At 39.3% G+C, this 20,526-nt stretch overlaps 1 protein-coding gene across 4 annotated transcripts in view; it reads left to right on the top strand.

Annotated features, from left to right (window-relative positions):
* LOC111871246 (protein HIRA) overlaps positions 1-20,526 on the top strand; it is a 47,094-nt gene that overhangs the window by 5,742 nt on the left and 20,826 nt on the right. For 3 of the 4 annotated variants that reach the window (XM_023864213.2, XM_023864212.2, XM_023864214.2), the window contains 8 exons: positions 1,295-1,396; positions 2,083-2,262; positions 3,691-3,851; positions 4,926-5,093; positions 8,263-8,544; positions 11,424-11,698; positions 14,559-14,816; positions 15,191-15,384. In XM_023864213.2, coding sequence (XP_023719981.1) covers positions 1,295-1,396; positions 2,083-2,262; positions 3,691-3,851; positions 4,926-5,093; positions 8,263-8,544; positions 11,424-11,698; positions 14,559-14,816; positions 15,191-15,384 — 1,620 coding nt within the window. The remainder of the gene's footprint in view (positions 1-1,294; positions 1,397-2,082; positions 2,263-3,690; positions 3,852-4,925; positions 5,094-8,262; positions 8,545-11,423; positions 11,699-14,558; positions 14,817-15,190; positions 15,385-20,526) is intronic. The other variant, XM_023864215.2, reaches the window with a different exon arrangement.

Genomic DNA, 20,526 nt, shown 5'->3' with positions numbered 1-20,526 from the left:
GACTGCTTTCTTCATAGTCACCGCCATGAAAGCCTCAAATCTTACATTTTTTATTGTTCCCCAGTTTGAATAGGTACTTTGGGTTGCATTAGACAATTTTATTTTGATGTTTTGTTTTCTGTCAGGTAGGATCTGAACCAACTTGCTGCTGCTCCTTGAACGTCAAGAAATTGTAACTTAGTTAGCAAATTTAATGATTTACACAGTCAGAAGTTTCTGCTAAATGACAGTATATTCCACCAGCATGAATTTTTTTATTTATAAATTTTAATGCATTGTCTGTCAACTTAAAGACTGCAATTTTAGTGGTTATTCTTTTCATGAAGTCAAATTGTTCTGGGACTAGTACATTATTAATCTGGAAATAATGGTTTAACCTATTGTACATAACTTTCTCAAGTACTTTAGAAAAGGTAGTTAAAAGTGCTTGTCTAATGCATTTCCAGTTCATTATGGTCCAGAATGAAGGCCTTTTTTTAATTGCTGGTGGGGTGGGACTAAGTCCCTTGTACTGCAGCCACTTCTGGCCTATTGTACCAGCACCAGATGATAGGTGAGGGTGATTGTGAAGCAATTGGTGGAATGAAGATTGGCAGGGGAAACCGAAGTACTTGGATAAAACCTGCCCCAGCGCCACTTTGTCCACCACAAATCCCATTTGACTAGACCTGGGATCGAACCTGGGCCGCCATAGTGGGATGCCAGCAACTAACCGCTTGAGCTATGGTGCGGCCAGAATGAAGGCTTGCTTTATCTCAGTCGAAGAGGCTGTATGGAACACAGTAAATTAGAAAACATATGGATCTGAAAATTAGTGAAAGTAAAGGGAACCGAAAGGTGAAATGACTTACAGTGCCCTACATACTCGTATAACTAGCATATCATTTCACAGATCATTTGTGCTTTTTGATATGCAGTGTTTAAAAATGTTTTCTCTGAAATAAATGTTCATGTGCTGACATATTTCCATAATGTTTATAGAAGTTTGCATTAAACATCGTATAGTATGTTCAGAAGTGTTCTCCATGTCTATCTTAATTTTGGCAGTTCTTGTTGGATGCATTTATGTCAGTGAAATATATCAGTGTCAAAATATAAAGTAATCTTACATGTAACTATACTGGATAACGCTTTAGTACAGTAGGACAGTAATCTTTCAATGCAATTCTTCAAGTGGGCCTTTCAATTCAGAATCTTTCTGAGCAATAAATACTTTGCTGAAGGGAGTGTTCAGCTAAGTAATGTGCTTTCACTGTAGAATATTATGCATTGATTTAATGTGCTCTCTCTTTAGCATGTGTGAATTGTGTACGGTGGAGCTTCTCAGGCAAGTTCCTTGCTTCTGGTGGAGATGACAAGTTGATTATGATTTGGAAAATAAGTAAATATGCATCAGGTGAGACCAATAGAACTAATGTTTCTGGAATTTTGTCAACACTGAAATTTTATTCAGAATTATATGAGTGAGAGGAACTTAGCTCTTCAATTAAGATAAGTATATTGTAAATCTTTTACTTTTATTTGTTGTGTGTCTCATGGTAGTTTCTATGATGTATAAGTTTTGACATTCTTGTGGCAGTGAAAATTCGGTCATCATGGGATGCATTCTGTTGTGTGTTTTTTTATTCATTTTTTCATTCATTTACTTTCCGTGTATCTATGTATAGGTACAACTCAGGATATGGAAATAGTCCATTTTACAATGTTCATACAAAATTACATAAGTCTCATAGATACAATCACCTACATCAATCAAATCATACAAATTATAATACCAAAAAGAAATGTAATTTACTTGATTGAAAGAGAAAATTGATATAACAAATCTCTTCAGTGCAAATATAAAAACTTGATTCAAGAAATTAAATAAATTGCCTGAATATTAATGAGCCAACCATACCTCCATTTCCACCACCATTACAATTAATACCATTAATATTAATATTAAAGCTGAGCTATATGTATTAGTTTTAAATTCTGAAGTCTAATTAAAAACTATATTTGTGTGTATTTTTCTCTTATAATTCCATTCATGGAAAACACTTTAATTTAATATACTTCTGGTTCCGTTTTTATTGTCAGCAGGTGGTAACACAGTGTTTGGTAGTGGTAAGGTTAATGTTGAAACATGGCGCTGTGCCACTACATTGAGGGGTCATAATGGAGATGTTCTTGATATGGCTTGGTCACCACATGATGCCTGGTTAGCAACTTGCTCTGTGGACAATACTGTAATTGTTTGGAATGCTCTGAAGATGCCAGGTGAGTTTCACATAACCAGTATGAATCAGTGTGATATTCAATTCCAATATGTGATGTTTTAAGATTAGAAATGCATTTCACTTTTTCCCAGGAAAAGAAAAAAACTTCGTGAAGCTATCTGATGTAGTTCTCACATCTTGTAACTTCTTTACTCTGCCTTCATAGAATCCAACTGTTGAAGACCTTGCTGTGTGCCTTGATATACGAAGGAAAGTCAGAAATTATCTGCACTTTCACCATAACAAATCTTTAGGTTTGTCACACTTCCTTCTGCACATGCATGCTTACAGTTGGTACTACTGTGGTCACGTGATCGAAGTTTGACCTTGATCGCATCATTTTCCTTGATGCTGTGACAGTGTAAACATGGCCATTCCACTAGCAGTGTGCACCAAGGAGGGACAAAGAACAGTGATCTGATTTTTCTGGTTGGAAGGTGTGTCAGGGGCTGAAATTCACTGGTGGGTCTATCACTATGAGCCAGAATTCAAAAGCCAGAGTATGGCCTGGAAACACCCAGAATCGCCAACAAAGAAGAAATTCAAAACTCAATCTTCCGCAGGAAAGGTGATGCTAACCGTTTTTTGGGACTCATAAGGGCCTATACTGGAAGACTACCTGGAAAAAGGGTGTACAATAAACAGTGCAAGATACAGTGACTTGCTGGCCAACAATCTGAAGCCAGCAATTTGCACCAAACGCCAAGGCCTATTGTCGAAGAAAGTGTTGTTGTTGCATGACAATGCACGCCCACACATGGCCAGCCAGACTGTTGACACCATTAACCATTTGGGTTTTGAGGTGCTAGAACACCCTGCCTACAGCCCAGATCTCACCCCTTCTGACTCTCATTTCTTTGGGTTTTGAGGTGCTAGAACACCCTGCCTACAGCCCAGATCTTGCCCCTTCTGACTATCATTTCTTTGGACCGCTCATAGTTGCTTTACAGACGAAGTGTGGGAAGCGGTGCATAAATGGTTGCGTGACCAACTGAAAATCTTCTTCTTGGAGGGAATACACAAGCTTGTGGACCACTGGACCAAGTGCATCAAAAAGGAAGGAGACTATAGAAAAATGACATACTTGTTCAACTCTACTTCTGTGTATATAAATTGGAAGAACAAGAGTATTGATAATTTTTTACTTCCCTACGTAATTGTTCTGTCATGACAGTACTGAGAAGTTGTGATGACATAGGTATACACATATGTTAATGATGAATATGAAAATATTGAGGAAGAACCTTTAAAATAGTTGCATGTTAAAAGAGGCATATACATATGTTTCTGAATCTGCCATGACAAGCCAAACAAAAATAAATCTAATTGTGTCTTGAGTGTCAACATGAGGCAGATGTTCTTTCTCATTCATACTACATTGTGCTTACTGTTATTAGCTTATCTAATTAAATGGAAAATTTCTTTACAGAAATGGTTGCAATTTTGAAAGGACATTCAGGTCTAGTAAAAGGTGTGGCATGGGATCCTGTGGGGAAATATGTAGCATCACAGTCAGATGACAAGACACTCAGGATATGGCGGACAGCAGACTGGCAGCAGGATGCTATCATAAGTGAGCCATTTGAAGAGGTATGTCCTGTACAACATGCATTGTTTCCTCAAAGCTTCTCACTATTGAACTTTGATGCTGTATTTAAATTTCTTCCCTGATGCACATGGATGAACTGTTGGGACATTTTAAGTTCATCTTTCATTGCAATAATTTATGGGTCTGAACCAGTGATGTTACCAGAAGGGAATACTGAAATACCATTGCATGTTAGGTGATGCTACTCTTGAGATGACAAAGTGAGCATTTTTGTTTGAGGTTGATTTATTTATGGTTGAGGTTAGTGGTGTCATATCTTTCTGATGCTGGCTTATTGCATGCAATATGAAGCTTTTCATACACTTCTGACAATACTAATGAAGTACAAGTGATCTGCAGCTGACATAACCTATAAATCATGAGTTATGTATCCAAATACATTGAATTTCGTGTACTAGGCTATTGTAATTGCTGATCACAGTGGCCACATGGTCTAAGGCATGAACTGTTTTCACCTGCTCAGACACTGGGATTATGGCTTCTAATCCCACTTGAAGCATGGATGTCTGTGCATGTTTATTCTGTGCTTGTTCTGTCCAGTGTGTGCAGGTAAATTCAGGATCAGTAAAGGACTTTGAAATGCAGTGTGGTTAAATGGGCAAATTTTTCCTTTTTGCGCTTATTATACTCCTAGTTAATTATCATGGACTGTTTGGTTTGTTGATTATCCATGCACTTTTTCTTTTAGCTTACATTATCTGTTCAGTTTATGAAATCTATAAAATTTTGTTTTATCTTATAGACAGGTATTTGTGAATTAAGCTTTAATCATTTTCTCTCTGTTTCTCTGTTGTGTTTTTGCCAATCTGTTGGGTGGTATGTACTATATTTTATAGCTCTCAGTAAGGTAGTTAAAAATCACAGCTTCTTCCTTTTCTCTTTTTATGCTGGTATCCCACTGAAATTATGACTGTGACATTGTGTGTATTTCATGATATAACATGTCTGTAACTTGAAAACAGGACAATTCTAATTCTCTGTTCTTTTTTATTGTTCATCCTTCTTCTGCACTCTGCTAGCATAAGTGATACAGCGTATACTGTAATTGCTTTCAGTGTGGGGGTACAACTCATGTTCTCCGACTAAGTTGGTCTCCAGACGGCCAGTATCTGGTTTCTGCACATGCTATGAATGGTGGTGGCCCTACAGCACAGATTGTAGAACGAGAGGGATGGCGTCAAGACAAAGATTTTGTAGGTCACCGCAAAGCCGTTACATGTGTGGTATGTACGTAAGCTTCACATGAAAGGGATGTGGAAATTGAATAAGTGTAGTAGAGGAGCCAGGGGAGACCAGTGTCTTCTGTGTGATGAAGTTGCTATGCATATTATTTCAAGGTCTATCAAATCCGTCAACTAAAGAGTAGAGTCTATTTCTGAGTAATGGAGGAAGTTTTATAAGGAAGTAGTCTTTAAGAAAATTATAAACAGTAGCAATAGAAATCGTCTGAGGGGTCTAAGTGATATTGCCGGCTCAAAGTTAAAAATAAGTTGGAAGGGTGTGCTGTGAGGATTAATCTCCTGTTTGTAGATAATAATTATGTAGAAGTGTAGGGGAGTAGACATATGTTAATTGTTACATTTGTTTGATATTGGGCCTTTTATGAGGGCCCCCATCTCATGATGAGCAATAACCAGGGGTTGTCAGTGTCTGAATCACAACTCAGTAAGTATTTAGAGATAAACTTGACACTGTTATTCTCCCATTTGCACTAAAAATAGTGACAGATAATGAAAAAGGATCATTGAAGCATGATTCTGCATACTGATATATGTTCAGAGCGTCCAGACTCGTGTAAACTACCTTCGGATTCACTGATTGTAGAATTATCATGCACAGTTATTTACAAATACAGATAATTTTTTAAATATCTACATTTATTGTGGAGTGGCATGAACATGGCTTCTGAGTCTTCAGGTATTATATAACTTATATTCAGAAATTCTTCATTATGGAGGTACATCCATTTTATCTAAAGTTCAGCAGAACAGAGGGAGGGATGAAAAATGGTTACTGTGTATGATAATTCTCTTTGTGTCTACAGTCTCCTGCAAGATACTGTTCACAGTAAGTGCTTGGACAGATCACTGTCAGAATGGATACATGCATGGTCACGGCAAAGGAACTGGAGTGTCACAAAGATTGTTGCATCCTATAGCATGAAATGCCTCATATTGTCTACGGTAGACGGTTTTTTTATAGTGTTCCATAAATAATTGATGGTTGATGCGAGTGTTGTAATCGCATGCAGCCAAAAAAGGACACATAACAAGACACAGTATACACAAAATATAGGAAAAACGACTCCCATAGTGGAAGAACCATACAATACGCGAGTTTGAATTAAGACGCATAAGATGATAAATCTTAACAAGTTTTAGTGTATACAAATTTTATTATAGTTGATGAAGAATGTACATTTTAAATAATTTTATGAACGACACATGATGGCAAGCAATGCAGTAGCTTAGCGTAAATAACGCACCTGAGGATGGCACAATGTTGCTGAAACACGTAATGAAGTGATATGTGAAATTGAGTGCACTATGAGATGGCCAGTACATACATATCATGGACAAGAAACTAACTAGATTAGCCAGGTGAGAATACTATCACTGCAGGATTGGAAGTGTTAATGATGTCCAGTTTTTCAGGCACTGATATTGCCTTACATTTGATGCTGGTTCTTGTGATCGTGTTTGATGCTATAATGTTTATATATAATAATCACAGTATAGTACAATGATGTATATAATACACAAGTTATACAGCTTCATGAGATTTAATGCATGTTCACTCTGTATAAGCTAGTATACAGCCAGTTGCCATTAGGTGGCAGAAAACAGAACAGAAGCAGCATTAGGCTGACCTTTGTGAGAAAGTCATTGTTAGATACACTTTGCTAAGTGGTAGCAAGGTGTTGATTTATATTAACCTTTAACGACCGAAAGTCCGGTATACCGGACGGTACCTGTGACCTCGAAGATGCCGGAAGTCCAGTATAGTGGACGCAAGACACGTGCTCACTTTAGAAGTGCTGACGGTTAGACCTTGAGTTTGAAACCAAAACAAACCCACGCAAGTTCAAGTCAGAGGTCCAGTTGTTGGGTCTGAACAATAAAACCCTTCATCATGGCACTGGGTTCGATTTCGTTTACATGTAGGTAAGACTGTTTGTGACTTGGTCAGCCAAACAGAGTGGAAGCTTCTTCACAGAAAAGCTGACCCAACATTCCTCNAAATGGAACGTGAGAGACGTGCACGTAATTCCAGACATCTGGATCCAGATGAGCTGCATGAAATTTTGATGGAAGAGGAGTCGGATGAAGACTATGAAGAGGACGAAATTATGTCATCATCATCATCAGAAAATGAGGAGGAGGAGGTGGCGGATGTTGCGTTCCGTCATAGAAGACCGCAGGATTCGCCAAACGTCCTACCCTTCACTGGTCCTCCGAGTGGCATCAACAGAGCAGCAGCTCTAGGGAAGACAAGATTTTTCATTGAGTCGTCTGGAACTGAACATTGACAACACTGTCCGGCCAGCCAGATAGAAACAGTAACTTCCTGTTTGTTCGCTAAGCGAGAGACTGAACCAGATTGTCTACCAGCGTATGAGAAGTGAGGTCTGTGTGACCTTCACAACGCGCTGAAGCAAACTCTGCCTTTCCGCGCTCCCGCACGCAGTATCTATAGTAGCGTAAACTTACACGACGCAACGAGTTGAAACTCGTGTACAGTCTGACCAAACATTTTGGTGTATAGTATCAATGTATTTTGGATATAACGACATCTCAAGTTTGAAGAAAAAATTATGGGTAAGTCTTTTGGAATTTAATTACACATATAATAGAGAGTATATTTTGAATATCATGACATAACAGTCACAGTTAATTTTTATTTGTAAAAATTGCCATAGGTATATTGTAGGAAATTTCATTCTCTTTCAGGCGGTTTTTAGTTCGTATTTCTAAGCTGCATAGAACGGAAAATATGTAGTTTTTTCTGAAAGTCTACAATATTAAAAGGGCAACGTCAAATTAACTCCGGCAGCAGCGCAGTTGTGGGGGGTTTAAATGCCGACTCTTAAAGGTTAACATTCTGCTTTGTTTCTCATTTGTACTTCATGCAACATAAACTGGCAGGAACTTATGAAGTATATAAAATATCTGATATGTGCTTATAAGCTCTTAGATTGGATATATTTTATGCAGGAAACATTTTAAATGGGGTTTAAATATGTATCTTCTTATGCTGACCCATATTTTTAATTTCTCAGACAGAAAGCCATGTCAAAATATGTCTGCTTAAGCAGGAGCCACTCAGTATTGATTCCATGTGGCATGCTTTTGCATTTATTTTAATCTTTACTTTGTTTGTTTTTGTTAACAGCGTTTTAACTCTAACATTCTTCAGAAATCATACAAGTCATGGTGTAAGCCACAGCAGTATTGCTGTTGTGCAATTGGTTCTCGGGACCGATCTTTGTCTGTGTGGCTTACAGCTCTCAAACGTCCCCTTGTAGTCATTCATGAACTGTTCAGCAATTCTGTGCTTGACCTGTCATGGTCTGGCTCAGGCCTCCAACTTATGGCATGTTCATGGGATGGATCTGTGGCTTTTGTTGAGTTCTCAGAAGAAGAGCTGGGCAAACCACTCACCCTAGAGGAAAAGGTACGAATCTGATTAAACATAATATCAAATTTGGTACCCTTGAAGTTATGAATTTCCATTTTGTCTGATTGGATTTATGAGTAAGTTACTTGCCCCTTCTTTGAAAATCAGGAGATATGAATTTTCGACTGAATGTCATGTCTCGTTTACACTGTCTACTCACTTCTTCTGATCTTCCATGTGTGACAAAATATTTCTCTTTTGAAAGGAAAGGAGCTGATGTAAATATATGCCTCAAATTTTTTCAGTTGGGACAAGCTTTAAGAAAATGTGTAAAACAAACAAATAGAGCTGCAACAGCTACATCATTATCTTCTATGTACTTTCCTGAAAACAATATTGGCCTACAAAAAGTGTTTTACTGCATTTGACTGATTAACTTGAAACATTCTGTGAACTCCCTAGTGATTCTCAAACAGCAATATGGGAACCATTATTCTTTGTTGAACCCTTTAAAAACATTGGCTCACCTTCAGTTTAAATTCTCAGGACTGCCACAGGGGTTTCCCCTTGAACTATCAGATTTCAAATCCTTCACTTTGATCTTTACACAAATATTATTTCTCTTGAAGAATGCCGTCTTCTGGGATGTGGCACCATGTAGATATTGTGCTAACATAAGATCTACACATAGCCACATCCCAGAAGACATCATTCTTCATAGTCATCGCTGTGAAAACTTCAAATCCTACATTATTTCTTTTGTTCAAGTATCTGTCTTGGCTTGGGAGAGAAAATTGCATGGCATCAGATTCAGATACTCACATTGTAACTATATACAACAGTATGCAAACAGGGAATATATGTGGCTGCCCTTGCATTCTGAGTCAGTGGTGAAGCTTCATGTAAAATAATTAACAGTAAAAATATATCATGCTGCTCTACTGTCCAACTTAAAGGCAGTGACTGTACGTTTGTTATTAATGTTGTAGAACTAAGCTAAGCAATGTGTATTGTAATATGAGCATTTATAGTGACCTATGGTTTTGCAGATGCTATAGTACAGTAATATTTGAGGTTACATTTGGGTAAATATGATGTGTAAAGTACTCACCACACACACAACACTACAAATGCACACAGCAGTTCATTCCTTAGTGTGTGGTCCTATTATTGCCTAACTTCATAGTGAGATACCGGCCTATGCATGATCTAATTGGAGGTTCTGTTCACATGCAGAAAATATTAGTAAATCCACATTTCTTATCTGATATTATAATATCTGCTGAAAATGTCCTCCAACATGCAAGCAGATTTTACACCATTGTAACAAATTCTGTAATAAATGTTCAGGCTCACCTTTTGTGGTTTCTAGAGAAATATTTTAGATTTTGATGTGTAAGGAGTCCAGAGTGCATGGGATACTTATGCAGACTTCTTGTTTCAGGTTTCACTGGAGATAAACACACACCTTCACAGTTTATAATATATATTTTACCAACAGATCCTCAAATGCAAATAGATCATGGCATGACCATTAAGTCACATGTGGCAACTCATTCTGGGCAGATCTGATTGTTATCAAATGAACAAACATATCCCATTTGCTAAATCAGGCATGGACAGATTCTAAGTTGTCATGTTCACCCATTGCAATGTTGTGGTCAATTTGGTATCCTTAGTTCTCAGCTGGGAGACTTGACTATTCTGAGAGTTTTAATTGTTTTCCTCAGTCTCTCCACACAGGTGCTGGAATAGTACTCAAATTAAGTCTAAGTCACTTCCTTCCACATTCTTTCCCATGCAGTGGAGGCACTGGCAGATCCTAAAGGACATATTTTAAAGCATTGCAGTATCCATGGTTGAAGTGGTAAAAAGAATACAGATATAGATTTTAATGATTTGCCCGAAGTCACTTGGACAGTTCCAGATATTGCTGAGCATATTGTCATCAACCTGTTTTCAAGACAAGCTTCTGGTCACATCACAGTTAGCTCAGACATATTGCAGTGTCACTGGTTTAAGGATGTTTCTGTAACACACACACACACACATATGTATATATATATCACAAGTTGTTATANGTGTTGCAACTCCTCCCCGCGACTGCATCCGTTCTGCGGTGGTATGACTCACGGCAAATTGAAGCCGCGGCGCGCACTTGATTGTACGCACTGTATATTATCACTAGCACTGCACAATCAATTCTCTTCAAATCAGACAGTGCTGAACATTGTGGTCAAATGGGTAGCACTCCTGCTTTGCATTTTGGAGATCCCATGTTCAAATCTTGGTCTGCAGACTGGCTGTTCTGCCTTTTTCTTGGTTTTCCTCAGTCCTTTCAGGCAAATACTGAAATAGCACCTCAGATTAGGCCATTACTACTTCCATCCCTATCCTTTCTGATTCGTTATTAACTTATCGTTCTGTGATTCAGTTCTATGTAATCTGAGATATTGAAAGTGATACTAAATACACCAAGAATAAATAAATAAGTAGATCAGTTAATGTGCAGTAGTGTAGTTCACTGTTACTGGTCAGTGATCTCATACTTGAAGATCACATATGATAAAGGTAGACAAGTTGATTCTGTGTGAGTTTCATTTTTATCTTGTTGTGAAAATTTCTTGAGAAAATAATTAATGAAATTTACCTGATGATGTGATGATAATTAAAAAATAAGGCAAATGTGTGAAATTCTCTACATCTGCATGACTGGTATGTGTATTTTATGGGGCATCCTGCTTTATAGTATGTTGAGCTGATATTCTTATAAAATCAGCAAACTGATGAAGTTTTAAGAAAATTGGATGTACTTTTTTGTGCATTTATTATGGAATAATCCAGCATCAATAGTTGAAACTTGTTAAAATAAGAGAATAGCATGCATATATTATAGCCAGGCAGCTTTGAACAGGGTTTTTTTTATCACCCTGCAGAGTACTCTGCATGAGCGAATGTATGGGAAATTCCTGTCACCATCTGCTCGCCAAACTTGTGTGGTAGAGACTCCTGAGCTTCTTGAAGTTCGAGAGAAACAAGCTGAGATCAAGGATGCAGCAGTTGCAACAAACCAAAGTGAACCTGCCACTGAACAGCCAGTTACTCAACGAACCCCAATGAAGGGACCAATTAACAAACAAATAGAGACTCGGACATCAGATGGCAAGCGACGTATAACACCTATGTTCATTCCACCAGCACCAGATTCTGGGTAAGAACACATAACATTAAGGAATACCTCGTATGGAATTCAGAAGCAAATTATGGACACTTTAATTGTTGCTTTGTTGTACAGTCTACTAGTTTGAGCCTGTGTGTTCCATCTCCATCATATTTATGTGACAGTGTTTTGTTACATGTGATCATTGCCAGATGCATTCAGATACAGTTTTATTTTCTAATCCAGTATTTTATTTATAAATACCATATTACTTCAAATATAAGACTCACTTGAATTTCAAATGCATCCAATTTTTCAATGAGGGTTTTAGGAAAGAATTAGAAAAGTTCATCTATTTCAGTGAGTTTATTTAGAACATCAGTTAAAATAATAAAATATTTAGAACACATTTTAAGTGAAAAGTAATGGAAAATATACCAGAATGAAATGGAAATTTAAAATTCCCTCTGCATGCACATTCCCTTCCATCTCTTATTTAATGAGAAAGTTCTTCCAGTGAACCTTCAGTTGCACTTTAATTTTCTGAAGGTGATGCACCCTTGCTGCTTTGCTCGCTGTCATCCCAAAGAATGTCATCTTGCATTCCATCTTCCATGGTAAACAAACAGCACTTTAAAAATGATTTTGGAATAATATTAACTGGCACTTCTCTCCAAGATTTTGATATCCACTCCACTGTTATTGATGCTGATGCTCATGCTTGTTTTATTTTGCCACTAGGTGTCAATATATGATTGTCTTTATTCAGCTGGGCATCATAGTGTTTATGGATAAGATGCTTGAATGGTGTGTTAATTGATGCATCAATTTGTTGTAATTGACTTGGCATGCCACTAGGAATTATCACTAGATCAGTGTTTTTGTTCCTCAACCTATTTCTGATTTGATCAGAGAGATGACCACAAAATGCATCCATTGCATGCATACTCTGTGGCTTTGATAATGCACCAGGCTGATTGATATTCCCATACACACCCAAGCCAGTCTTCTATTAACTCCCATGTCATTCATGTATTTTTTGGGGGCTCAAACTGTTACATCTTTGCAGACATTTTCTTTTGACGCTGTCTGTCTGTTTAATACTATGTATGATGGTAATTTCCAGTCTAGAAAACTGAGATTAACGGCCATGGGGATCAGTTGCGCTGACCATGCGACACCCTCTATCCGCTAAAGTTGGCATTAACTTTGCCGACAAGTGGTAGTTGCTCAGTTGGAATAGTTTGCTTGTGGACTACAGGCCACAGAGTTTTTTTTTTGTCCTATGATCGTAATTTATGGCCATTTGTGGTTATAAACAGCATGACAGTAACATGTATTTTTGTAGCCTTTATTTTTAATTGCCACTTGTTTTTCCCCCTTGATATTTACAGTGTAATTACAAGGCATGCTGAAAAATACTGCAGTTTCATCTGCATTGCTGATTTGACTTAAAGAATACTTATTCCTTTGGTGTTGTCTGATAACAAAACACTGAAATTCAGTCAGTTTAGTTTCAATTTCCCAAGGAAGTTTTTGACTAATTTTCGTCCATCATAATGATGAGCTTCTCTTCTTAAACTCTTCATACCATCCAAGACTAGCCTCGAAAGGTATATTACTGTTTCTAGCACATTCTTTTACTTTTGACAATAAGGCTTCTTTAGTTATGGGTATTCCTTTATTTCATACATCTTTGAAATACTCTAAAACAGAAGCATCAGTCTCAGGATTTCTTCCTTTCCTTGGTCCAGAAGAAGACTTTCTGTATGTCAGACACAATAACAATTTTGTTCTTATACTTTGCCAGTGACATACACATGCCACACATACTGTATAATTTCTACCAGCTGCCCATTTACCTATCTTTTCAGTGCACAGAATAACTTTTCTTTTGAATGCAGCATCATATGTAAAACGCTTTCCTATGGGTAAAATTGATAGAAAACTGAACACACCTGAGTAATAAGATTGTCAGGCAATGACAGAACTGAAAGCTGGGGGTTGACTCACAGTTCACAGCGTGTTCGTTCAGTTGGTCAGACTATATACCGTAAAATTGTAGAATGAGCAGCGAATAATGATTGGCAATGATATGGAAGTAAGCAGGCATGGCTTAATTTGAGGTTCACACCTGTCATTTGCCTGGAGGATGGGAGGAAAACCATGAGAGACATAAGTCAGGATAGTCAGTATTTTGGCCAAGATTTGAATCCAGAACCCAGTCAACTGTGGGATTTGGTATGAAACATTTTAAACATGAGCAACAGCACTGATCAGAACAAAAATAAATATATATTGAGCCCCAGAATTATGGATTTTTTACTTTGCCCATCATCTGGTATTCTAAGAAACTAGAGAACACAGTATTTTGGAAACTGGATCTCTTTCTATCCTCAGGTAAGGGGGAAGATATCTCCTGTGTTGTGTCCCTTGGAAAGAGCTAACCTCAATCACCTGAGGATGGATACAGATCCAGTTTCCAAACCGTTGTGTTCTCTGGTTTTTTAGAATACTGGATGATGGATAAAATCTAAAAATTCAGTAATTCTGAGTGTTATAAACAATTGTCAGAACCCTTTAGAATGTATTCCACATCTTTAAGAAAACAAGACAGTGTGCAGACTTAAAAGTGAGAAAAGTTATATACATATAAAAGGAGACTTATGTCTGGTTACATGAACTTTTAACCAGACAAGGGTAGGTAAGTAGTACTGCTTGAGCCAACTGGCCTTGTGTTACCAACAAGTAAGAGAAGGAAAGGGTTTTATCACAAACAGTACACTTGTGTAAGGATGACACACTGATTTAGTGGACTAGCCTTTCCCCAACAAAAACCATTGGATAGTTTGCATTTATATTGTTAGCTGAAATCTGAACATTGAAGCCCATTATTTTGTTATTTTCACAGGGATGTCCCTCTGCCATTTGGAGCAAGTGGTTCTCAGCAACCTACATTTAGTAGTTCATCAGAGACAAAGAGTCGCATTGTTATCGAGAAGAGGGATGATATTGTTACACCTAATGTCAGTGGCAGTAGCAACAGCAGGCCTTGTGATGCAACATCTGCAATACCCACCACACCTGTTGTAAACAGTACATCTAGTCAACCACCTATAAGTAGTCAGACTGTAGGTCAAAATAGGATAACGTCAAACACCTCTGATGGGTAAGTGATATGAATAACTTGATTTGTTTATTTGAATTCAAGTCATACCAGGAGTTGTTCCACTGTAATCCAATTGTTGCATAATCAAGAATCTGCTGCCTAGCAACAGGAACCTGTTTACTGAGCTGTTGCCTAGAAATGTATCTGGTATATCTGCCCATCTCGCTGTCATTGCATAGCGATGGTTTTACATGCTGCAATATGTTTAAATGTGTATGTATGTGTGTGCACGCATGTGTGTATATTTTTAATTAATTAATTTATTTTATTTAAAGCTTTTACAGATTGTGTGATTTAAACTTACATTTAGAAGGAGTGAATTTCTGCGTTTCTTTGGTAATGTTATTTCTAAGGCATTTCACCCTTTTCTTCAGGAGACTAGAAGTACAAAAGGTGGATCGCAGTGTACCAACTGTAGTAGCTACCAAACGCCGAATGGACTCTGCACATGGTACTGGAACCAAGTTACCAACAGTGAAACGTTCCAGGCCACCTGTGGCCACTAGTTCTGATAAACAGCTGCAACCAACTAGCTTGCCACAGCCCTCTGCCAAAGTTGGTTTACCAGGTAATTATGGAAGACTAATGTGCGAGTTAGATCCAATAGAAATATGTCCAAAGGAAGTTATCAGGGAATAGTTCAATAGATACCTGCCAGCTTGTTTGTTACTGGTGAAACGTGGTCTCACCAGTTTGAACTATCAATGCTTTCACAGTATCATATGGAAACATAATGAATTCCCCAACAGGAGGAATTCAAAGTACAAATATCTGCCAGTAAGGTAATGGTTATAGTTATCATCACTCACCAGATAACTGTACTTGTGTAATTTTCATATCTTCTGAGGAAGGCAATCCAGAAATACGAATTCCATTTGGATGCTGAAGTTTAGCAGGTTCTCTATGATCAGTTATACCAGCAGATTACAGAATTCTATGAGAAAGACATTCACTGCTTAACCCTTTCGCGCGGTGATTTAAATTCCGCTGCTGTGTCTCTCCGGCGGTAATATATTCAGCCGGCTATTTAAATTTTGCTCGAAAATGATTTATTCATCATTGTTCTTAAATTCTATGAGATAGGAACATGAAACTTTCACTAAAATGATCTTAAAAGGTGGTTTTATAACCTTGCTTTATAATATGAGCCCCCGGTATCTCGGCAATGGAAGCAGTTCGTTTAGAATTTGAGCAGTGTATCGTACGCCTTGAAGCATGAAACTTTCACTAAAATGATCTTAAAAGATTGTTTTATAACTTTGCCTTATAATATGAGCGCCCGGTATCTCGGTGGTGGTTCAGAATTTGAGCGGAGTGTTGCACGCATTGAAGCATTCTACTATACACAGCGCTGACTCACATTCACCAAACCAGTACTGCGTATCTCTCATTTGGCTCTTTTTTCCGTAAACAAAACATCTTCTGTGCGGCCTTGCCTTCTTCCCCGTGGGGGGAATATAAGAAGAAATGTCTCTCCGTGAGTCGTATCGCTAGCCAGATTAGCTGCAGTAAATTCAACCTTTATGTTATCATAACAAGTGTTGGTGCTTCTGCGTTTCATTTTCCATCCATTTTGGCGGCATAAGACGTCGTAGGGGTGACCACAGAATTCATGAAGTTATTCTAAGAACTGGCTGGTATGTAGTGAACGAAAGCAGAGCTTAGCTGGCTCAAAAAAATATTTATGGTCATCCCTCGAAACGACCACCAAGGTCAGTACGATAAAATGGAGTCAACTGGAGCGATAATACATGAAGGAATGAGTTCTTTTCCCTCCCCCACACACACCCGTATCGTCACAGGGGGTGACCACAGTGTTCTGCCTTAATTTGTGGCGTTTTTCTAAGAACTGGCTGCCATGTACTGTGCGAAATCAATCGATCTTGCAAGAATAAAATTTGGACATCCCTCTTCTAAGCATTCCAATTGAGTGTGTTAGTGTGGCCAGCTCAGGGCAATATGATATTATAAACACAGCACATATCACGTCTCTGCTGTTTATAACTTCATAGGAAAGAAAACACGCCGTTCATGACAGCTTGAAGGAGGAAAGTTCTACCAGAAGCAACAGGAATTTGCTGCAAGACAGGCATATGTAACGATGACTTAGCGCTCTTAAACTCGTGTGTCATTAAATATAGTTCTCCTGACAACAGGCCAGCGAAAAATCTAACAATCTACAGCAAAACCATCAATTATTATGGGCGTTATAACATAGGTGTGCAGCTGGACGAAACATTGACGTCGAACCCCCCCAGACGATTTAAATACCTTGACGAAACATACACGTCAAACCACGCTGAACGGTTAATGATGCAAATAGGATGCATGTCTCTGAGTGTGGTGACTTACTGCACCACAGTCCCGTACAGTGAACCCATGGCAGAGTGAGTATGGCTCGTAATGATGACTTGATTACAGTGACAAAAATGAGATGTAACTGTCAGTTTCTTCACATTGTTTGTATGGAAAACTGATGCATAGAATGAGGGCTTTCTTCTTACGCATCTAAATGAGTGATTCTTAACTATATATTACTGTTTTCCCATAACTCTTTGCATGAACTATATTTGCAGTCCTGCTTCTAAAGTTATTTGTGGTTAACAGCATATAAAGACCCTGTTCACCCACTCTCTGTCCTACCCCTGTCTAGGTGAAAGTTTGCATTAAAAAATGTAACTGTGAGCAGCTTACACCCACCAAGTTTTAACCACTGAGAAATGTCCACTGCACTCTGCAGTATCTTCTACAACTTGACACACAGGTATCCCCATCCTAGGAGCTTCCTCTTATCTCAGTGGGACAGTGATGTCAAAGAACACAACTACACAGGTGCATGTTCAGTGTTTTGTCACATCAAATATCTACTATGTTTCAAGTGGTGCCAGCTGCAGAATTTGGAAAAACTCTTTTAAGTATTGCAGTGAAATAGAGGCACTTGGGTTTAAATACAACATTTGAAATAATACATATGTGGGAATGTAGGAAGCTCCTTAGTTTGTACTTGTTCTTCAATGTCAGCCATTCTTATATAGCTTTTGGTTTCTCATGGTCTGTGGTCATTTCCTCTGGTATGACAATTGCTTCAGGTACTGTACTTCCTTCTGAAAGAGTTGGCACCTTTCTGCGTTGAGCTTAAAGTGGGCCTGTCGGAACCATAGGTCTGCAGCAAATCTGGATCATGTCATGTGGTTACAACTGGCATGACATATAATTGAGGGCCCTTAAGACGGCTTCCATCAGCTGCTCAAACGTCAGTGGAGCATTTCAGAGGCCAAAGGGCATGACTGTGAATTGCCACAACCGTTGACCCATCGAGAATATAGTCTTTTACTTATTGTGAGGATGTAATGGAACTTGCCAATTACTGCTCTCCATATCCAGGGTGGAGAAACACTTGGCTTCAACCAGTATGCCCAGTGTGTCATCAGTCCTAGGCAGTGGGAAAGAGTCTTTCTTTTTGATGTCATTCAACTTCATATAGTCCACACAGAAGTGGATATCCCTGTTTCTCTTCTAGATGAGAATGAGGGGACATGCCTAAGTGCTGTTGTATATTTTAGTAACCCCATGTCATTGCATATCCTTGAGCATTTTGCCCACTTCCACCTGCTTTGCTAGAGTGAGCTTCCTCAGTAGGTTGTTGAATCAGTCAGGCTTCTCTAGCATCGATACAGTGGTACACTCTATCAGTCTGTCTGTAGTCACTGCTCTTTCATCACAAAGACATCCTTGTACTTTGTATTTAGTTCTTCCAGTTGTCCAGTTTCTACATTGCACATGTCTGATCTGGCAGTAGCCATCATGTCCTGTAACTCTTCACGGAGTGTGTCAGTCTTCTGGGTCTGGGGTTTCACTGCATTGACTGGGGTCACCAGCATGGCTTGTTCAGAGTGGCCCAGAAGGAGATCCTTTTGTTGGTGTCTAGCCTCAAAAGGTAACTTTCAGGACGAAGATCCTGGCTTTGTAGTGTCCATTGGGGTTGTGGGTCTCCAGGCATGTTTATTACAGGTCACTTTCTGCTGCACTTTCCATTCCCTTACATTGTGCTTATATCACCTGGTCATTGGCCATCACAAGGCAGGATAACTGAGGTCATGCCGAGGGGCTCTGCAGTGACCCTTCTTCCTGACCTGGTCTCAGCATGTGGCGCCCTAGTTCCATGAATGCATCATAGGTGTGCAGGATCATGTTCCAGGATGAACTTGTTCATCTTTCTCATGATGAACACTGAAATGTGTGTGGTGCTGTATCCCGTAGTCAGTTCCATTAAGGCTTCCTTCAGGATAGGGAGTGTCTGCCATTTGCAGAATATAACACTGACTTGGCATCCTTTTGGGCAGTCCTGCTGCAATGCTGGGCCTGACAGTAGTCACATGTATGCTTCAGTGTTGATGGTCACGAGACATGGTTTGCCACCAGTCCAGCCTTGGGCACTGAAGCTTTTGTCATCCTCATCAGCTAAGACATTGAGTGTGGAGTTAAGGGAAGGAGTAGAGTCGCCAATGGTCCCGCCATCCTCCTGGCTCTTGCCAGTTTATTGAGTGATGGCTGTCTCTTCTCACTAGATCCCCCCCCCCCAAGCATTGGTCATATTTCCTGAGAGTTTCCATTTATTTTCCAAGTGTCAGTCATCATGATCATTGAATTCCTGGGGACAGGCCTTTCAGAAATGTCTGGTGCTCCCACAATACCAGCACCTAAGCTGTTGTTGCACTGTGTGTTCTGTTGGGGGGGGGCTGTTGCCTCCGGAATATCCTGGCACTTGTTTGCTCAAGTCTGATGGGTGACCCATCTGCTATTTTTGTGGCCTCCAGCTCCACGGCCTGACTGAGGGCCTTGCTGAGCATCTTCTCACCTCCCATAAGTAGCTGCTATATCTTGGTCTCTTATCTCGTCTCTCTTCCTTATGAACATATTGCTCTGGTTGTCAAGCAGGGGTGCAGTTGGTCAGCTGTTTGATGGTGGTAGCAGACTCCAGCAGGGACTTACAGTGAGCTGGGTCCTTGCTTTCAGCTGAGAGCTGTATACTGCAGCCATGTGGTGGTCTCCATAGCCACCCTCAAGTGCCCTTATAGTCTCCTTGTATGTTCCTTTTTTAGGGAAACTATATAAAACTTCTGCAGCCCAGCCTTGCAGGGCAATAAACAAGTTCATGGTTTTCTTGCTTGGTGCCCAGTTTTTATACTATGCCATGGCCTTGAACATGGCCCATGATGTTGACCCATTGGATATTGGTGGCTTAACCTATACTTGTTCCTGTACTCCCGCAAGGTCCGCACTCTGTTTGGTCTTTGACTTCTGCTAGTCTTATTGTGAGTCCATGCTGCATGGCTTCTACCAGAGTTTTTGTTGCTTGTACAAGGTGGTTCAAGTATGACCGGGACTGATTTTTTTTTAACCCAAATTGACAAACACTTACTTGCACATGTCAGTCTTCAACGTACTCCCCTCCGGAGTCAACACATTTTTTCCAACGTTCTGGAAGCATCCTGATGCCCTTTTCAAAAAGGTTTTGTGGTTGGCGGTGTATCCACTCCCGAACATTCTGGATGACGGCATCGTTGTCCACAAACCGCATGCCTTGCAAGTCTGATTTGACCCTTCCGAACAGGTAGAAATCACTTGGTGCCAAATCAGTACTGTACAGCGGATGTGTCAGAAGGTTCCATTTCAATTTCCGGAGGGTTTCCATTGTTGTTTTGGCCGT

This window comes from Cryptotermes secundus, unplaced genomic scaffold (genome assembly GCF_002891405.2).
Source record: "Cryptotermes secundus unplaced genomic scaffold, Csec_1.0 scaffold699, whole genome shotgun sequence".
NCBI lineage: Eukaryota > Metazoa > Arthropoda > Insecta > Blattodea > Kalotermitidae > Cryptotermes > Cryptotermes secundus.
Note: the sequence above shows the minus strand (reverse complement) of the source record. Positions and strands in the feature narration are given on the sequence as shown.